Below are 18,179 nucleotides of genomic sequence, written 5' to 3' on the forward strand. Positions count from 1 at the left end.
AAAAAAAATTTTTTTTAATATTTTATTTTTTTTTTTTTAATAAATTAAAAAAAATAAAAAAAAAAATATATAAAAAAAAATTAAATGAAAAAATATTTTTTTTTTTTTTATTATTTTAATTATAATTTTTCAATTTTTATTAATTTTTTAAAAATTTAAAAAAAATTTATTAAAAAACTTAAAAAAAAAAAAAAAAAAAAAAAAAAAATATTAATAAAATTATATTATCAAATATAGCTCAAAGACATATTAATCTAAATATATAAAAAAGTAATCATATGATATTATTACTAAAAAAAAAGAAAAATGTTATATATATATATATATTTATGTATTGATTTGATATTATAGATATGAAGTTATATTTATTTATATATTATAGATATCATAACAAATATATTAATATGAAAATTTATAAATTACTCACATATACATATATATATATATATATCTATATATATATATTTATTTATTTATTTATTTGCAGTCTTATCTTTGGCATCATCTAATTTATTCAAAATATAAAAAAAATTATGAGTAGCCTTTATAATATCTTAGAAGTTAAATATATACAAATAAAAAAATATAATTAAAACCTTATATATTTCAGCACTTTATATTTTTAATATATATTTATATTATCCTCTTTAAAATATATTAATCACATCTGATAAGATTTTAAAAAGCATAAAAAATAAATATAAATATAAAATAAAATATATATATATTTAATAAAGGAATTCATTTTTTTTACTGTGGAATATCGTGAGGCCTTTCTTTTTTTTTTTTTTTTTTTTTTTTTTCGTTAATACAATAAGAAATAATTGATCCTTAGATTAAATAATATATATACATATATTTTTATATATACAAAATATAAAAACAAATTTTATTATATATAACAAAATGCATATGCTATATTTTTTGTGAACACATAACTTTTTAAATCGAAGAAATTAAAGATCAATGATTATATATAACTGAAATTTTTTCTATATATATTATTTTTTCATATCTATCGTTTATAATAAGGTTAATTATTTATATTATATAATAAATATAATAATATATATTATTATAAAGTTCATATACACATATCAAACATTTACTTTTTCTCCTTTAAAAAAAAAATTTAAATAAAATATCTATAATAATTGTGTATTAATTTATGATTAGAAAAAATAAATATTTATTTGTTTTTCTATCTTACATGACATAAAATATTAATATTAATATTAATATATATATATAGAAACATATATATATTCAAATATAAATATATTAAAACCTCATTCCAACATCTTTTTATTTTTATCCTTTTATCATTATTAAGTGAAACATATGGTTGTGTTATATAACAATATAAAATTCGGCCAATACATAAAAAAAAAATACATATATATATATATATATATATATAATATAATATAAAAAAATTCACAATTAAAAATGCTTAATTATATAAAAAATTTAATATTTGAAATTATAAAAATTGAAAAAATCTTCATATTAATAAAAACAAATTTTACAATAAAAAAAAAAAAAAAAAATAAATATATATATATATATATATAATATAACATATTACTTAAGATTTATGTTTTTTTTCTGGCACCTAATTAACCTCTATAGATATATTTAAATTTTCTGATATGTAGTCCAAACCCACTAAGCAACTCTCAGCAACAACTACACATTCATCCTTTGAGTATTTTTTCAAAGTGTCTATAATTTGTTCTTGTATTATTTTATATTCATCAGAATTTAAATTAAGACTTCCTAAAGAACCTAAAGCTAAGGCAACTTCATGTCTTACCATTTCATGCTCACTAATATTTTTTAATGATGATAATAAATATTTTAAAGAATTTAAATGTAAGACTTGACCTAATACAAAAGCTAATTCATGTCTAAAAATTGCAGATGATTTATCATTTATTAAGGCTTCCCCTAGTGCATTCAAAGATATATCTGTTTCCATATCTCTTAATAAAAATAAAGCTTCATATCTAATTTTTAAAGCTAATTCATTATTATTTAAATCTCTTATTAAATCATAAACATTTTTTTTATTATTACTATCTGATATACAAACTACTGGATCTATAGTATTGAATTTTTTTTTGGAATGGAAATATATATCATTAGTATCATCATCTTGACTATAACTATTGCTATTAATATTATTATTATATGTATTATCACTTAGGATATTATTTTTATATGGTTTTATTTTATTAATACACGAACAAGTTGTATATTTATTTTTTTCTATCAAAGAACTTAAGGCTAATTCACATGTTTCTCTTACTTCTACATTCATATCATTCAAATGTTTTTTTATTATAGGGATATTAGATTCGCTACCAATAGCAGCCAAACCTTCTGCAGCTTCGTGTCGAACCATTATATTTTCATTTTCATCATTTAATAAATTAATTAATATATTATTACATTTTTCATTACTTATTTGTCCTATTACATAAGCTATTTCATGTCTTAATAAAATACTATCGTTATTTTTTAAAGCATATGTAAGTATATTTATTACTTCATCGATATCATCCTTATAAACTTCTCTGCATTCATATAAAGCTCTCATTTGTTTTTCTATATAATCATTCTTTATGTTAACTAAATATTTCAAAATGAACTCTTTGTTCGTACTCTCTTCATATTTTATAATTCTCACTTTATTATTACTACCACCTGTTACACTATCACAATTAATATAATTATTATTTATAATATTTATGTCATTTATGTTATTTATATTGTGGTTATTTTCTCCCATTTCAAAATGACTTTTATATAAAAATATGAAAGAAAAAAAAAAAAGAAAATATTAACCTCTTATATTTACAATCACTTTAAGAGAATAGAAACAAACAAGAGAGAGTCATATAATAATAATTTTTAAAATATATATATTTATAATATGTACATAAATATATAAATATAAATATAAATAAATATATATATATATATATATATATAAAATATTCAAAACAAAAAAAATAAGAACATTGCATACATTTTAATATATATATATATTATTATATATACTATTCCATATTTTACAATTTTCAACCTCTCCTTTTTATATTATATAAAAAGAAATAAATTTAATTTAAATATTAAATATTAAAAATTATTAATAAGAATAATATTGAATAATAATTTATAAATATTTGAAGTAAATTTTTAATTCTTAAAAAATTATAATATATATATATATATATATATATGCATATTACATATATATACATATATATATATTCTTTGCGGTATTATTATAATATATTTTATTTATATATGTGCTCTTTTATAATACAACACTATAATAATTTATTTATAAGATACTGTTGTTTCACATGATAAAAAATGTTTTATATTTCTTATATTAAATAATATAATTATTCAAAAAAAAATGAAATATTATAATAATATATTTTTTATATATGTTTTTTTTTTTTTTTTTTTTTTTTTTTTTTTTTTTTTTTTTTTTTTTTTTTTTTTTTTTTTTTTTTTTTTTTTTTTTTTTGTTTTTTTTCCTTATCGCATTACTTTAAATTTCTTTGATCCTTTTAATATTTATAGAAAATTTAAACTTCTATATATGAGAATAAAACAATATTTAAATAATATATAACAATAAATATATATATAAAATATTATATATGTATATTTATTTATTTATTTATTTATTTATTTATTTTATTATTTACCCCCAAGAAACCATGCTTTTCTAGTAAACGTTCTTTTTTCTATATAAATAAGGCAAAAATTATAACATCCATATATTATATACATATATAATTTATTTAAGATGACAAAAGGAAATACAATATTGATAGATCATATTAATACGACTATTATAAAAGATGAAGAAGAAAAAAAAGAAATGGTTCCAGGAGATCACTGTTCAAATTCATCAACACCACTCTCTTATAATGATGAACCCAACAAGTTAAGTAATAAAGAAAAAAAGAAATTAGAATATCAAAAAAGAATACAAAAGAAAAAAGAGAAACAACTTAAAAAAGTTCAGAAACTAATTACAAAAACACAATCAGGATCTTTAAGTTATTTGAAGAATAATATTGTTAGTTCGTCTGTATTTAATAAATTAATAGATGAAAAAAAGAAAGAGGGAAAAAATAATGACGCAAATATGAACAGTGATAATATAAATGACACAAATGATATATATAATAATAATAATAAAAAAAAGAACAAAAAAAATAAGATTAAAAATAATAATATGAATAATATGAATAATATGAATATACAAGAATATTCTTCTGAATCATCACTTGAAAAACATAAAGGAAAAAATGATTTATGCTCTCACTTAGAAAATATATCAAAAAAAAAACTGATAAAAAAATTAAAAAATAAAAATAAACATGCCAAGGAAATTGAAAAAAAAAATCTATTCAAAAAAATACAAGAACTCAAATTAAATAATACAGAACAAAAAAATTTAATGATACCTTTTGATATAAAAAATATATCGAAAAATAATGAACACTTAGACAAACTTCTAAAAACATACGAAGAATTAAATATTGAATTACCACATTATTTAAAAATAATTAAAACGAAGATAGAGAAAAAAAGGAAACGATATCTTGACAAAATTGAATACCTAAAGGAAGAAAAAAATGTACAAGAAAAAGAAACTATTAAAAGTGAAGAAGAACAATGTGATATAAAAAAAAAAAATAAAATTAATAGTTTTAAAGAACAATCACAAAATTATATAGAAACGAATAATATCGATGAAACGTATACGGATCAAAATACTAATATTTTAAAGTCTGAATCTAGTGATGAGGACTATAAAAAAATGAATTCCCACAATAATTACCATGACAGTGATATGGATGATGAAAGTATTTCTTCATATCATAACAGTGCAGAGGAAAAAGAAAAGGATTTAAATAAAAATATAAATAACAACAATAATAATAATAATAGTAATATATGTAATGATGATAAAAGAAAAGTGTGTTATAAAAATATACAGGTGAACCGAAAAGAACATATTGATAAAGTTAGGTTATCTCTTCCAGTATTAGATTATGAACAAGAAATTATAGAAGCTGTCTTAAATTATGATGTAGTTTTTATTAACGGAGATACTGGATGTGGTAAATCAACACAAGTACCTCAATTTTTATATGAATATGGTTTTACCTCAAATAATTATTTTATTGGTATCACTCAACCAAGAAAAATAGCTGTCAAAAGTATTTGTAATAGATTAAACGTTGAACTAAATGAAGAAATTTGTGGTTATCAAATTAGATTTGAAAAATCGTATTTTTTAAAACAGAGTAAAATGAAGGTTATGACAGAAGGTATTTTATTAAAAGAAATTATGAGTGATTTTATTCTATCAAAATATAGTGTTATCATTCTAGATGAAGCACATGAAAGAAGTATAAATATGGATATTATTTTAGGAATCTTATCTATAATTTGTAATATTAGAAATGATAATTATTATAATTTCAAATCAGATATTATTCCTATCAAGATTATAATAATGTCTGCAACTATTAATGATAATAATCTTTTTAAAAATAAAATCTTCCAAAATTATACTACTGTAAATATTCCAACTCAAAAAGTACCAGTTGTAGATCACTTTCTTTCTTATACACCTAAAGATTATGTTGAAGAAGCAAAAAGAAAAATTATTCAAATACATAAAAAGCTTCCACAGGGTAGTATTTTAGTTTTCTTAACAAGCCAAGAAGAAATATATCGTTTATATAATATGCTATCAAATTTAAAAATAACCAATTTGAAGTGTGAGGAACAAGGAGAAAATAAAATTATGGACGAAGTTAATTTTGATGTATTTGATTTAAGTGAAGATGAGCAAAATAAGGATGAAAAGGTAAGTTTGTTTTTTAGAGAAACTGATGAAAATAAAGAGAAGAAAATTTTGTTCGACGTATCAGAGGAAGAGGATAGTGTCGACAGTGATAATAATAATAATAGTGATGATAATAATAATAATAGTGATGATCATAACAATAGTGATGATCATAACAATAGTGATAATAATAATAATAGTGATGATGATAACAATAGTGATGATAATAACAATAGTGATGATCATAATAATAGTGATGACCATAACAATAGTGATGATAATAAAAAAAAAAATATTATTATAAATACAAACAAATTAAATAATAATACAAAAAAAACCTCCAGCATTTGGAAAGGAAGTGATGGCTCAGGTACCCTAAAAGTTTTTAAATTGTATTCTAATTTGCCAATGAAAGAACAAATGAAATTATTTCATAACCCTAAAGAAAATGAACGTATATGTATTTTAAGTACTAATATTGCTGAGACATCACTTACACTACCAAATATACGTTATGTTATAGACTGTGGTAAAGAAAAAAGAAAAATATATTCAAATTTAAATGATTATTCATATTATATAATTGATAATATTAGTAAATGCTCAGCTATACAAAGAAAAGGTAGAGCTGGTCGAATTTTATATTTATTAAAAAAAAATAAAAAGAATAAAAAAAAAATGGAAAATGAAAAAGGACATGTATATAAATTATATTCATCTAATTATTATAATTATTTTTTTAAAAATGATAATGATTATCCAATATTAAATTATCCTCTCGATTCTTTAATTTTATATTTATTAAGTTTTAATATAAAAAATGTTGAAAATTTCCCTTTTATTAATAAACCTGATAAATCTAAATTTATTGAAGCAAAAAAAAGATTACTATATCTTAATTGTATTCATTTTGTATATAAAGATATTCAATTCCTTTTTAAACACATAGATCCAAAAAAATGCCTAAAAAATAGTATACAATTTCATATAAACAAATTTAATCCTCATAATAAAAAAGATGGAATAACATTGACAGGAAGTTTTATATTATCATTACCAATAAGTACCAGATATGCTAAAATATTTACAGATGTTTGCTTAAAATCATTAGCTATGAAACAACTACATACCATACCACTAGCAGCATTATTAGTTTCTTCTTTATACCTCGAATCTATCTTTTCCTATGATTATAAACTTAAAATGAAATATATAAAAAAAAAAAAAACAAAAAATAATAATAATAATAATAATAATTTAACACTTCATCATCATAAAGAAGAAGAAGAAAAAAAAAAAAAAAATCATAACAATTTGATAAACTTATTTTTAGTAAACAAAAAAAATGAAAAAGACACATACACACACAGTGATGATGATGATGATGATGATGATACATTATCAAGTTCTAATAATGATATCTCTGATGATAATCATAATAATTTTATAAATAACATCAATATTGATGAGCTCGAAAATTTTAAAGAACAGTTTGATAATGATATACTTTTTTATTTAAATATTTGTATAAAATTTTATTTTTCAAAAGACAGAAATACAACATGTCAAATTATGCATCTTGATAAAAAAAAAATGAATGAATTGTTAAAATTATCAAATCATTTATTAAAAATTATAAATTATAAATTAAATATAAATATATCTTTAGATATGTTAGAACAAAATATTTCTGATATCTCAAAAAATATTATTCATTATGCAGTTATACAAGGATTCATTGATCATCTAGCAATTCGTTCAGATCTGGTTCATAATGAATATGCAAGAAATCAAAATATTAATTATAATAATAAAAAGGCATATATAACTCAAAATATGAATATACCCATATATATAAATTCAACGTCTGTATTATATAACAACAGGTAAAAAATTAAAAAAATAAAATAAAATAATAAATTTCATATATTTTTTGTAAGCACATATATATAAACCTATGATTATATATATATATTTATATTTATATTTATTTATTTGCACATATATGTACACTTTTATTCCCCTTTAGACCTTATCCTAAATACATTCTTTACAACTACATCACAAAAAACAGAAACTCCTATGTTATGTTTGACTGTTTAAAAATCAACGATTCAGAATTAGGAAGTATTACTAATGTTTGTATTTTTATAAATGAATATGAAAAAATCCCACCAGCAAAATATGATAAAGATAATGATAAAATTATTGTTTATATAAAACCATTATATCTACCTTCTTCTCATTACTTATCTATAACAGATAAAGAATTAAATGAAAAAGATTTTCTTTTTTATAATTATTTTGCATTATTTATATTAGATGGATCCATGTTTTTAAAAATGACAAAATTTCAAATATTCTATTCACATACAACCTACGATATAATTAATTCTGCGCAAGAAAATATTAAAAGCTTTATCGAAGCCTTAAAAAATGCCCAAATAAATAATAGGTACTATCAAAAAAAATGTATATGTAGAAATGAATAAATCAATATAAATATATAAATATATAAAAATATATAAATATATATATATATATATATATTATTCCCTTCATGTATTGTTATTTTATTTTTCCTTTTAGGGCTTCCTTAATAACTAAATGGAAGGAAGATAGGGACTTTCTGAAAGACGAATTTTTATCCTTGATTGAAAAAAAATTTAATAAAAATCAAAATGATTTTTTTAATAATAATTGGCCACCCTTGGATTAATATTACATGTCTATGTGTGCATGTAATTATATTAGTTCAATATTTTATTCATCGTCCAATTTTTTTTTTTTTGTTAATATATATATATATATATATATATGTATATATAAATGTATATATTTTTGTTCCTCAGAGTACATACATTTTTATAATATATTAAGACACATTGATTATTTAAAAAAATATATTTTTCTAAATAAACACCATTAAATAAATATATTTTCTTTTCATATAATATTTAAGATATATATTTATTACCTTTTAATTTTTTATGATAGAAATTTTAATTTATATTTTTTTTTTCTAATTTTTGTTTTTCAAGGTTACTCTTATAAAATAAAAAAAAAAAAAAAAAAAAAAAAAAAAAATAAAGATAATAATAAATAAATAAATAAATGAACATAGATATATAAAAATAAATAAATATATATAAATATATATATATACATATATATTTTTTAAAAGATAAAGAGCTCTAAATTATGAATGAATTTCATGCCTATAATTTTAAAAATAAAAAATTTTAAAAAGAAATTTATTTATCATTTGTTGGTGGTAAAGAGAAAACGGCATCTCTCCTGGTAATTTTTTTATAAACAGCAGCAAAACTAATAAGTTTCTCTTCTATGTTATCTCTTTGTCTTTCTTTAGAATCTAACATAATTTTAAAAACTCTTTTTCCGTCTGCTTTCATGCTTATTCTACAAAAAAAAAAAAAAAAAAAAAATAATAAAAATAAAAATAAAAATAAAAATAAAAACATATATATATATATATATATATATATATACATATACATATATTTTTCATATATATTAAAAGGATAATATAATTACAAATTATTATATTGATATGCATATAATTATAATAATACAACATAAATAAATAAATATATGTACTCCTATGAATGCACATTAACATATTCTGTATTATTTATTTATTTTATTTATTTATTTTATTTATTTATTTATTTATTTTTTTTTTTACCTTTTTCCAATAATTTCACTTGGAGATACAATATCTTCAAGGACTGAATCATAAACACTTGTTAAAGTTCTTGATCTTGGAATAATTTTGAATGATTTATTTTTTTGCTTTCCTTTTAAGATAGTTCTTTTTGCAACTAACACAACATATTTTTTAGTTTTTTTTTCTAATTCATTAATTAATTTTCTTTGGATTTTTTTTACATAGGTTGTATAAATTTTGTAAGGAATATAAATTAAAATAGTTTTCTTTTTTAATTTTTCTACTTCTATTAAATCACATGATAATAATTTTATTTCTTTAGCATCTGTTTTTATATCCGAAGAACTAGATAATTCAATGTCTAATAAACATTGTGCTATCTCTTTTTCTAAGTCGCTTGGGTTACTTTTTAATACTCTCTTTTGAACAGCATCCATTTTGCCCCTTATTTTATATTAATCAATTTTTCGATTTCTTAAAAATTAAATATAAAAATAGAAATTAATTTTTTTTTAAATATATCCTATTAAAATTATAAAAAATTTAAAAATATATATATTTATATAATATATATATATATACATAAAAATATATAATTCTTTTTATTTTTTTTCATATCAAATTTACAAATATATATATTTTTTATATATTATATTATTGAGCCTTCTAATTCTTTTTTCTTTAAATATATAAAATATTTACATATAAATAAAATAATATGGAAAATATAAATTATTTTATATAAATATTAAATATTTATAAATAAATAAATATACATATATATATTTCACTTTATTTAATATTTTCTTATTTTTATTTTATTTATTTTTTTATTTCCCTTCTTTTTATTCTTATCCTTACCTTAATTTTATATATATTTTTCCTACTTTCTGTTTTTTTTTTTTCTTTTTATTATTTTATTATTTTTTTTTTATAGGAATGAACAAAAATTATTTCGATTTTTATATTCAACAAAATATATTTATTTATAAACAAAAACGAAGTTATAAGTCATCACAAAATAAAATTTACAAATAATTTTTTTTTTTTTTCCCTTTTTGAATATTAACTATTAAATTTATATAAAAAAATAAATGTAATTTTAATAAATATTATATAATATATATTATATGCATATATTATATATTTATATATTATATATAAAAATAAATGTGGGATATGAATGAAAAATATTTTAAAAATTTATTTTATAAAAAATTTTACATACATAATATATATTATATATTAAGCATTATACATATATATATATATATATATATATATATATATATATATATAAGTGTTGTGTTGAAATTTTTTATTAAAATATGTAAGAAAAAAAATTTAGAATTGAATCAATATATAAAAAAAATATATATATATAAATATACATATATTATTATATATATATATCATAATATGTAAGTATAGATATATATATATTTTTAAAGTGCTTATATAAAAATATTTTCTTCTTCATTCTTTAGATTAAAATATATTATCTCATATACATTAATATTGATGAAACATATATAAAAATAAAGAATTATATATAATATTATATTGAAATTATTATACATATAATATATATATAATATATATTATATATTGTATATATTTTTTTCTTTATATATATATATATATATATGTATAATCTTAGTAATAATAAGAGCCTCAATTAAAAATATATATATACCCATTTTTATACCACACCACTTAAGGCTCTAATTTTTTTCCCTCCCTAAAAAAAAAATTAAGAAGAAATATATAATATTATATGTAAATATATATACTGTGAAAAAATTATAATATATATGAATAATTTACATTTAATATAAAAGATAATATGATCAAAAAAAAAAAAAAAAAAAAAAAAAAAAAAATTAAAATAAAATTTTTATATATATATGATATTTATATACAAATTTATTAAAAATGTGTTTTTTTATTTTCTAATTTAATATATATATAAAATACATTTATATTTTTTATATGAAAAAAAATGCATTTTAATATATAATTATAAAATATATATGTATATGTATACATATATGTGCTTATGTTCTTAAAACTGGTTTTTATTGAGAATTATAAAAGATATGTATCATTTAAAAAACAAATAATTTCAGCCAACTGAAAACATACATACATATATATATATATATATATATATATATATATATATATATATTTATAATGAATGAGCCTTTATTTTAAACAAAGTTGCATAAAGCATACAAATACATACACAAAAACTCTATCCCTTTTTTATATATTCAAGTAATATTTAAGTATTTCTATATAATAAAGGATTAATAAATATTTTATAAATATATGTAATAACAATGGAGAACACAAAAGGAAAATATAAATAAATGGAGGGGTATTATATGGGAGCATTTTTTTTTCTCTTAACATTTACAAATATAAAGATAAATGTTTGTAAATATATATATATATATATATATATATATATATATATATATATATGGAAATAAAAAAGAGAACATAATCTTAATAATTTGTAATTAAACCATATTAAAATAGATAACCATAATATTACATTATTTCAATTATAATTAATTATTTTTATTAATTTTTTGTTTTTTTTTTGTTTTTTTTTTCTTACAAAATAATTATATATTTATTAAAATGTATATATATTATGTGGTTTTATAAAACATGGTTCAAAAACATATACATGTGGTCTTTTAACATGAAAAAAATATATACCAGTTGTATGTTTATATATATATATATATATATATATTTTTGTTATATATAAGAAAATGTAAAAAGTTTGTTTCCAATTAAAATATAAGTTTTTTTTTAATAGCTATATACAACCACTTTTCGATTATTATTTTGTTAAAATTTTCCCCTTATCCATTTTTTATTTTTACAAATAAAGAAAATAATATTATATCTACAACAACAAAATTGTATATATATATATATATATATATATATATATATGTATATGTAGATTTATTGATTTATTATTCCCCTTTTAATTTATGGAATAACTTCAAAGTAACTATTCACAATTTAACATACTTCATTTTAAATACTAATATTTTAAAATTGTAATCATTTTTTTCTTTTTCTTTCCATCCATATTAAGGGTTTGATTATAACAATGCTGAAAAGTAAATATATATTTATATATATGTTACATTTTATGCCATTAAAGGAAATTTAAATTTTATATAAAATTTTTTAAACATAAATAATATGTAATTAATATTGGGTGTACAAAAAAAAGTATGTATGTTTTTTTTTTTTTTTTTTTTTTTCCTCTCTCTTCATTTATTAACCTTATTTACATTAAAAAAAAAAAAAAAAAAAATTCTGTAGGATCCTTAAATGGTCACCCTTCATAAATTAATAAATGTAATGATAATTAATTGATTAATTTTTTTTTGTGATAAATTATTTATTTAGCATTATTATATATATATATATATATATATATATATATTTACATGTTAAAGTATCTACAAACGTTTGAACAACGTTGAAAAATAAATAAATAAATATATATATATATATATTTTTTTTGTTTTTTTTTTTTTGATAAATACACCTTTGTATATGCCTATAATCCATATAGAACATGTAACAATAGGAGAAACATATTATAATATAAAAATGTTAAAAAAAAATTTATCATATACCTTTATGTTAGTACAATTTTTCCTTTTTTTTAAATGAAATTTTGGCTAGTTAAAAAAAACGTTTTCTCAAAAACTCCTTTTAGAAATTATAAAATTATATATTTGAAGAATAAAAATGTAAATAACTTTTTTCGTTTGTTTTCATCATCACCCGTTTGTATACCTAAAAGGGTAGGGTTTATGAAGCCGTCGTTCAAATTAAATAGGAAGGCTCAGAAATATATTGTTAATGTTCAATGGTTAAAAAATAATGATACGAAAAAATTAGAAGAACTGTGTAACAAAATAAAAAAAGATGCAAACAGCTTTGATAGTTATGAACTTATTGATTTGGTATATTATCTAAGTAAGCATTCTAATAAAAATGCATATTTAACAATTGAACCTTTATTATTTCATTTTTTTCTTAAATATAATAAAAATAGTCATACAATAAATTTAAATGGTATATCAATACATAGATTATTAAGAGTACTTACAGAATATCAAGATATTGTATATAGAGAATGGATATATTCAATATCTGAAATAATATCAAAAAAACATGCACACATCTCTATGAGAGATATACAACTTATATTAGATGATTTGGCATTATTTTATGATTTTCAAATACATAAACACATTATACCTTTTTATAAAACTATAACTAATCGAATTAATGAATTGGAAATTAAACGATTACCATTTCTAATACATGTAATTGGTCGCATAGGATCTAATGATAATAAATTATTATATGTACTTTTTAATACATTAAAAAATAATATATTCAAAAGTGAATTATATAGGTCAGATTTTTCAGGACTCATGTTAAGAGGATTAGCTAATCTTAAAATTGTACCACACACAAATTTATTATATCAATTATATAAACCTATAAGAGATAATATTAATTGCACCAATATTAAATATATATCATGGTGTGCTGATGGATTTTCTAGACTTAACTTCTTCTATCCTTTACCTCTTCTTGTAAATCAAATACTCAAAATGAAAGACAAAATATCTCAACTCGAACTTAATGATTTTTCATCAATATTAAATTGCATACAATCATATATATTAATAAAATATTTTAATAACACACAAATGAAACAGAATATTTCTAAACATTATCAAAAAAACATAAATAATATAGATAAAAACAATTCATTCTATTCATATATAAATGATGAAAATATTATCCAGGACCATTTTAATTCAAAAACACAATATTGTAACATATCTGAACCAAAAAGTGGTGACAATAAAATATATAATCAAAAGGATGAAAAGATAAATAATGATATGGTTTATAATAATATATATAATAATACCTCACAACAAAATACAAATAACAACACAGATGTAAAACATAATAATAATATGAAGATGAATAAAAATATGAACTATATGTTTAATAATTCTAATCAATTTGATAAAAATATACAAACAACTAATCAAAATCCCACTTTGGAGGAAAAAAAAAATGGTTCTTTTCAAAATAATAAATATCCAAATAATGATACAGATATGAATTTTTCTATTTCTATTGAACAGTTATATGATATTTATATAAAATTAGAAAATATAATTTTAGAAAAAATAAGTGAAAGTATATATAATAGTACTCCTCCATATAGAGTTATTATGTTTGAATTAATGACCAGATTGTTTAGATTTTATAATAAACCAATAGACCTTATTATTACTATGAATACACATAGATATGATACACCTATATTGTTAAAAAATTCAAATAGCTTGCAACTCATTTTATCAAATGAAAAAAATAGATTAATGAGCAATTCTAACTTATCTTTTTATGTCAACAAGTTTGATATTTTAAATGATTTTTTTTTTCGAACAAATCATAAAGAAACTGATGAACATAATATGAATGACCATAAATCGAATGAACATAACAAACATTGTAATATGGAAAAAAAAAGTAACGATATCTTTGTTAATATTCCTCTACCAAAAATATTTAAAACTTTTTTACATTCCATATATTTTAGAACTCCCGCTTTAGGAGGTAGAACTATTATGTTACTCTTAATTGCCCTAGTACGATTAAATTTTGGTCAAAGAGAAAAATTAGAATATGAACAAAAATTAAATACTAATATTTTACCTCTTATGAAAGCAAGCGAAATATATAGACCATTAACACACTGTATTATTCGTGAAATTATAAGGAAACTACAAACATTTAATTCAGAAGAATTAATTATTTGTGTTATATGCTTAAATGAATTAGATGCATTAAATTTAAATAAAGAATTATTTTCATTACTAATTGACAGGTTTTATAATTTAAAAAATAATAATTACATGACCAATGATCAATTAGCACAATTAAAAACTCTATTTAATTATTGGATTAATCATAAAAGAAACATGATAATTGATAACTTAAAATATTCAAACACAAAACAGTTTAAGCATTTTATTAGACCATAAGGACAGGAAATATCAAAAGTGACAGATAAATAAATAAATTAAAATTATAATAACATACCATTTTTATTTTATCTTTTTTGTTAACACATTTAATAATATATTATACCTAAAAAATTTATATATTTTGTATATACATATATATATATATATATATATATATATATGTATATTTTTTCATTATTTGCTTTTTTTTTTTTTTTTCAATATTTAAATTATCATTTTTGTACAACATCTTTTACTTAATATAATTTGCTTTCTTATTTTTTTTTTTAAATAAATAAATATATATAATATATATAATATGCATTTATATAAAAACTTTGAAATATTAAATATAAATATACATATATTTTTTTTCTTTAATAAAAAAAATAATCATAATTATATGAAGGATGTACTTTTTTAGTCATATATATAAAAAGCCAAAATGAATTAAATGTATCATACATACATGTAAATATACATATCAGTATATGTATTTTTTTTATGTGTAAATTAATTTTTTTTTTCTTTTTTTAAGAATATATTTGAGAAAAAATTTTCAATTTCAAATTTATTATATGATATATGATACATAGGATATATATAATTATATAATTATATATATGTATATATTTATATATTTTTTTTTTTTTTTTTTTATTATATATTTTTATAACGTATGAACATGATATAAATATGTTCATATAAAAAGAAAACGTATAAATTTTTGAAAAAGGATAAAATGATATCATTCATAAAAAAAGTTGCCAAAGGTATATCGAAAGGTTGTTCTTGGTGTAAAAGGTATTATCAGAAAAAAAGAAAGATATTTATATTGCAAATTGAAAATAAAATTAAGAAAATATATTTGTATTTTTTGAAATGACATTATTATATAGGCAAATAAATGATATAAAAAAAATATATATAATATGAATAAATAAATAAATATATATATATATATATATTTTTATGTATTTAATTTTTAGTGTGAGCTTTCGTAAATATTTTAGTGAAGATTACTTTTGGACCCAAGCTAATATAGGTCCATTGTGTATTGGTATAATAACAGCACCCTACTGGATATCATCTTTAAAAGTATGTTCATTTAAAATATATATATATATATATATATATATATATATATATATTGCCATTCCTTGTTACAAATATAATTTATTTTTCTTTCATTTTTCTTCCTATTTTTTTTTGTAGAACATTTATTGGTCCCGTCGTTATGAAAAGTTAAACAAAGAAGAAATTTTATCTGACCGATTTACGTGGTTATATGAAAGAATGCTAGAAGATGAAGTACATAAGACCTTATTAGATAAATTATCGTCATACAACTTTAAAAATAATGGCCCAGAAAATATGCTAGGCCCAAGCATTATATAAAAAAAAAAAAAATATATATGTATTTTATATTTAAATATGTATTCATTTGTAAATCATAATATATATATATATATTTCATTATAATTTCATTCTTATCTATTAGTATACATATTTAACAACGTACTTTTATTCCTATTATTTATATTTTATTCCAAATCAAATATTTCTTTTTATGTACTTTCTTCATTAACAACGTTTCATTAAATAGCTAGAAAAAATGAAAAATTCTGAACAAGTCAGAATTAATTTTAATTATATATATTCAAATAAGGAAATTAGAAATGACGTATACCTACCAAGTAGTGATACATTTACATTTATTGAAGCTTTAGAAGATGAAGTTGATAATATTTCACAAAATATTAATATCATCATGGAAATGGGGTATTTATAAAAAAAAAAAAATTATTCTATAATGTATCTTTTTTATATGCAATACATTTATTTATTTTTGACATTTCATATAAAAGTATTTATATTTTTTTATTTTTTCCTTCCTGAAAAAATAAAAGAAAATGCATATAATATATATATATATATATATATATACATACATACATATGTTTTATTTATGTATATATTCTTAGGAGTGGTAGTGGATATCTAATTCTGTCTTTATATGAAATGCTACTAAGTAGAAACAAAAAAGTCGATATGCTTTATTGTGTAGACATTAATAAGAAGGCTTGTGAATGTATAAGAAACTTAACATATGAGAATAACATATTTAATGTTGAAATAATTAGAAATAATTTATTTAATAATATGAGAAGATGCGAACTGTTTGATATTGTTTTATTTAATCCACCATATGTTATAACAGGACCAGATGAAATGAACAAAACAGATTTGACAGCATCATACGCAGGTGGTAAATATGGAAGAGAAATTATCATGAAATTTTTATTAGACATTCATAATTATCTTAGTAATAAAGGTGTTATATATTTATTACTAGAGAAAAGTAATATACCTGAAGAAATTTTAAATCATGAGCATGTAAAATATATATATATATACGAGGAAATTAAAAGAAAAAAAACTTTAAACGAAACAATATTTATTTATAAACTAATGAAGAAAAAATAAAATAAGA

At 18.0% G+C, this 18,179-nt stretch overlaps 6 protein-coding genes across 6 annotated transcripts; 4 read left to right on the forward strand and 2 right to left on the reverse strand.

Annotated features, from left to right (window-relative positions):
- Window positions 1-1,615: 1,615 nt before the first annotated feature.
- PGSY75_1302600 (deoxyhypusine hydroxylase) lies at window positions 1,616-2,794 on the reverse strand (the record flags this gene model as incomplete). Its single annotated transcript, XM_018787091.1, has 1 exon — window positions 1,616-2,794. The coding sequence occupies one exon, from the start codon at window positions 2,792-2,794 to the stop codon at window positions 1,616-1,618; it is 1,179 nt and encodes a 392-aa protein (XP_018639833.1).
- A 1,035-nt stretch (window positions 2,795-3,829) lies between these two features.
- PGSY75_1302700 (putative DEAD/DEAH box ATP-dependent RNA helicase) lies at window positions 3,830-8,609 on the forward strand (the record flags this gene model as incomplete). Its single annotated transcript, XM_018787092.1, has 3 exons — window positions 3,830-7,776; window positions 7,920-8,345; window positions 8,480-8,609. 3 exons carry the CDS (start codon window positions 3,830-3,832, stop codon window positions 8,607-8,609), a joined length of 4,503 nt encoding a protein of 1,500 aa, XP_018639834.1.
- A 535-nt stretch (window positions 8,610-9,144) lies between these two features.
- PGSY75_1302800 (putative 40S ribosomal protein S7) lies at window positions 9,145-10,015 on the reverse strand (the record flags this gene model as incomplete). The annotated part of the gene is made up of 2 exons (XM_018787093.1): window positions 9,145-9,310; window positions 9,597-10,015. The coding sequence occupies 2 exons, from the start codon at window positions 10,013-10,015 to the stop codon at window positions 9,145-9,147; spliced, it is 585 nt and encodes a 194-aa protein (XP_018639835.1).
- Window positions 10,016-13,288: 3,273 nt separating this feature from the next.
- Window positions 13,289-15,703, forward strand: PGSY75_1302900 (hypothetical protein; the record flags this gene model as incomplete). The annotated part of the gene is made up of 1 exon (XM_018787094.1): window positions 13,289-15,703. The coding sequence occupies one exon, from the start codon at window positions 13,289-13,291 to the stop codon at window positions 15,701-15,703; it is 2,415 nt and encodes an 804-aa protein (XP_018639836.1).
- Window positions 15,704-16,427: 724 nt separating this feature from the next.
- On the forward strand, window positions 16,428-17,083 carry PGSY75_1303000 (hypothetical protein; the record flags this gene model as incomplete). Its single annotated transcript, XM_018787095.1, has 3 exons — window positions 16,428-16,489; window positions 16,675-16,783; window positions 16,901-17,083. The coding sequence occupies 3 exons, from the start codon at window positions 16,428-16,430 to the stop codon at window positions 17,081-17,083; spliced, it is 354 nt and encodes a 117-aa protein (XP_018639837.1).
- A 217-nt stretch (window positions 17,084-17,300) lies between these two features.
- On the forward strand, window positions 17,301-18,172 carry PGSY75_1303100 (putative methyltransferase-like protein; the record flags this gene model as incomplete). The annotated part of the gene is made up of 2 exons (XM_018787096.1): window positions 17,301-17,467; window positions 17,671-18,172. 2 exons carry the CDS (start codon window positions 17,301-17,303, stop codon window positions 18,170-18,172), a joined length of 669 nt encoding a protein of 222 aa, XP_018639838.1.
- Window positions 18,173-18,179: the final 7 nt, after the last annotated feature.

Source organism: Plasmodium gaboni, chromosome 13 (assembly GCF_001602025.1).
Source record: "Plasmodium gaboni strain SY75 chromosome 13, whole genome shotgun sequence".
Lineage (NCBI taxonomy): Eukaryota > Apicomplexa > Aconoidasida > Haemosporida > Plasmodiidae > Plasmodium > Plasmodium gaboni.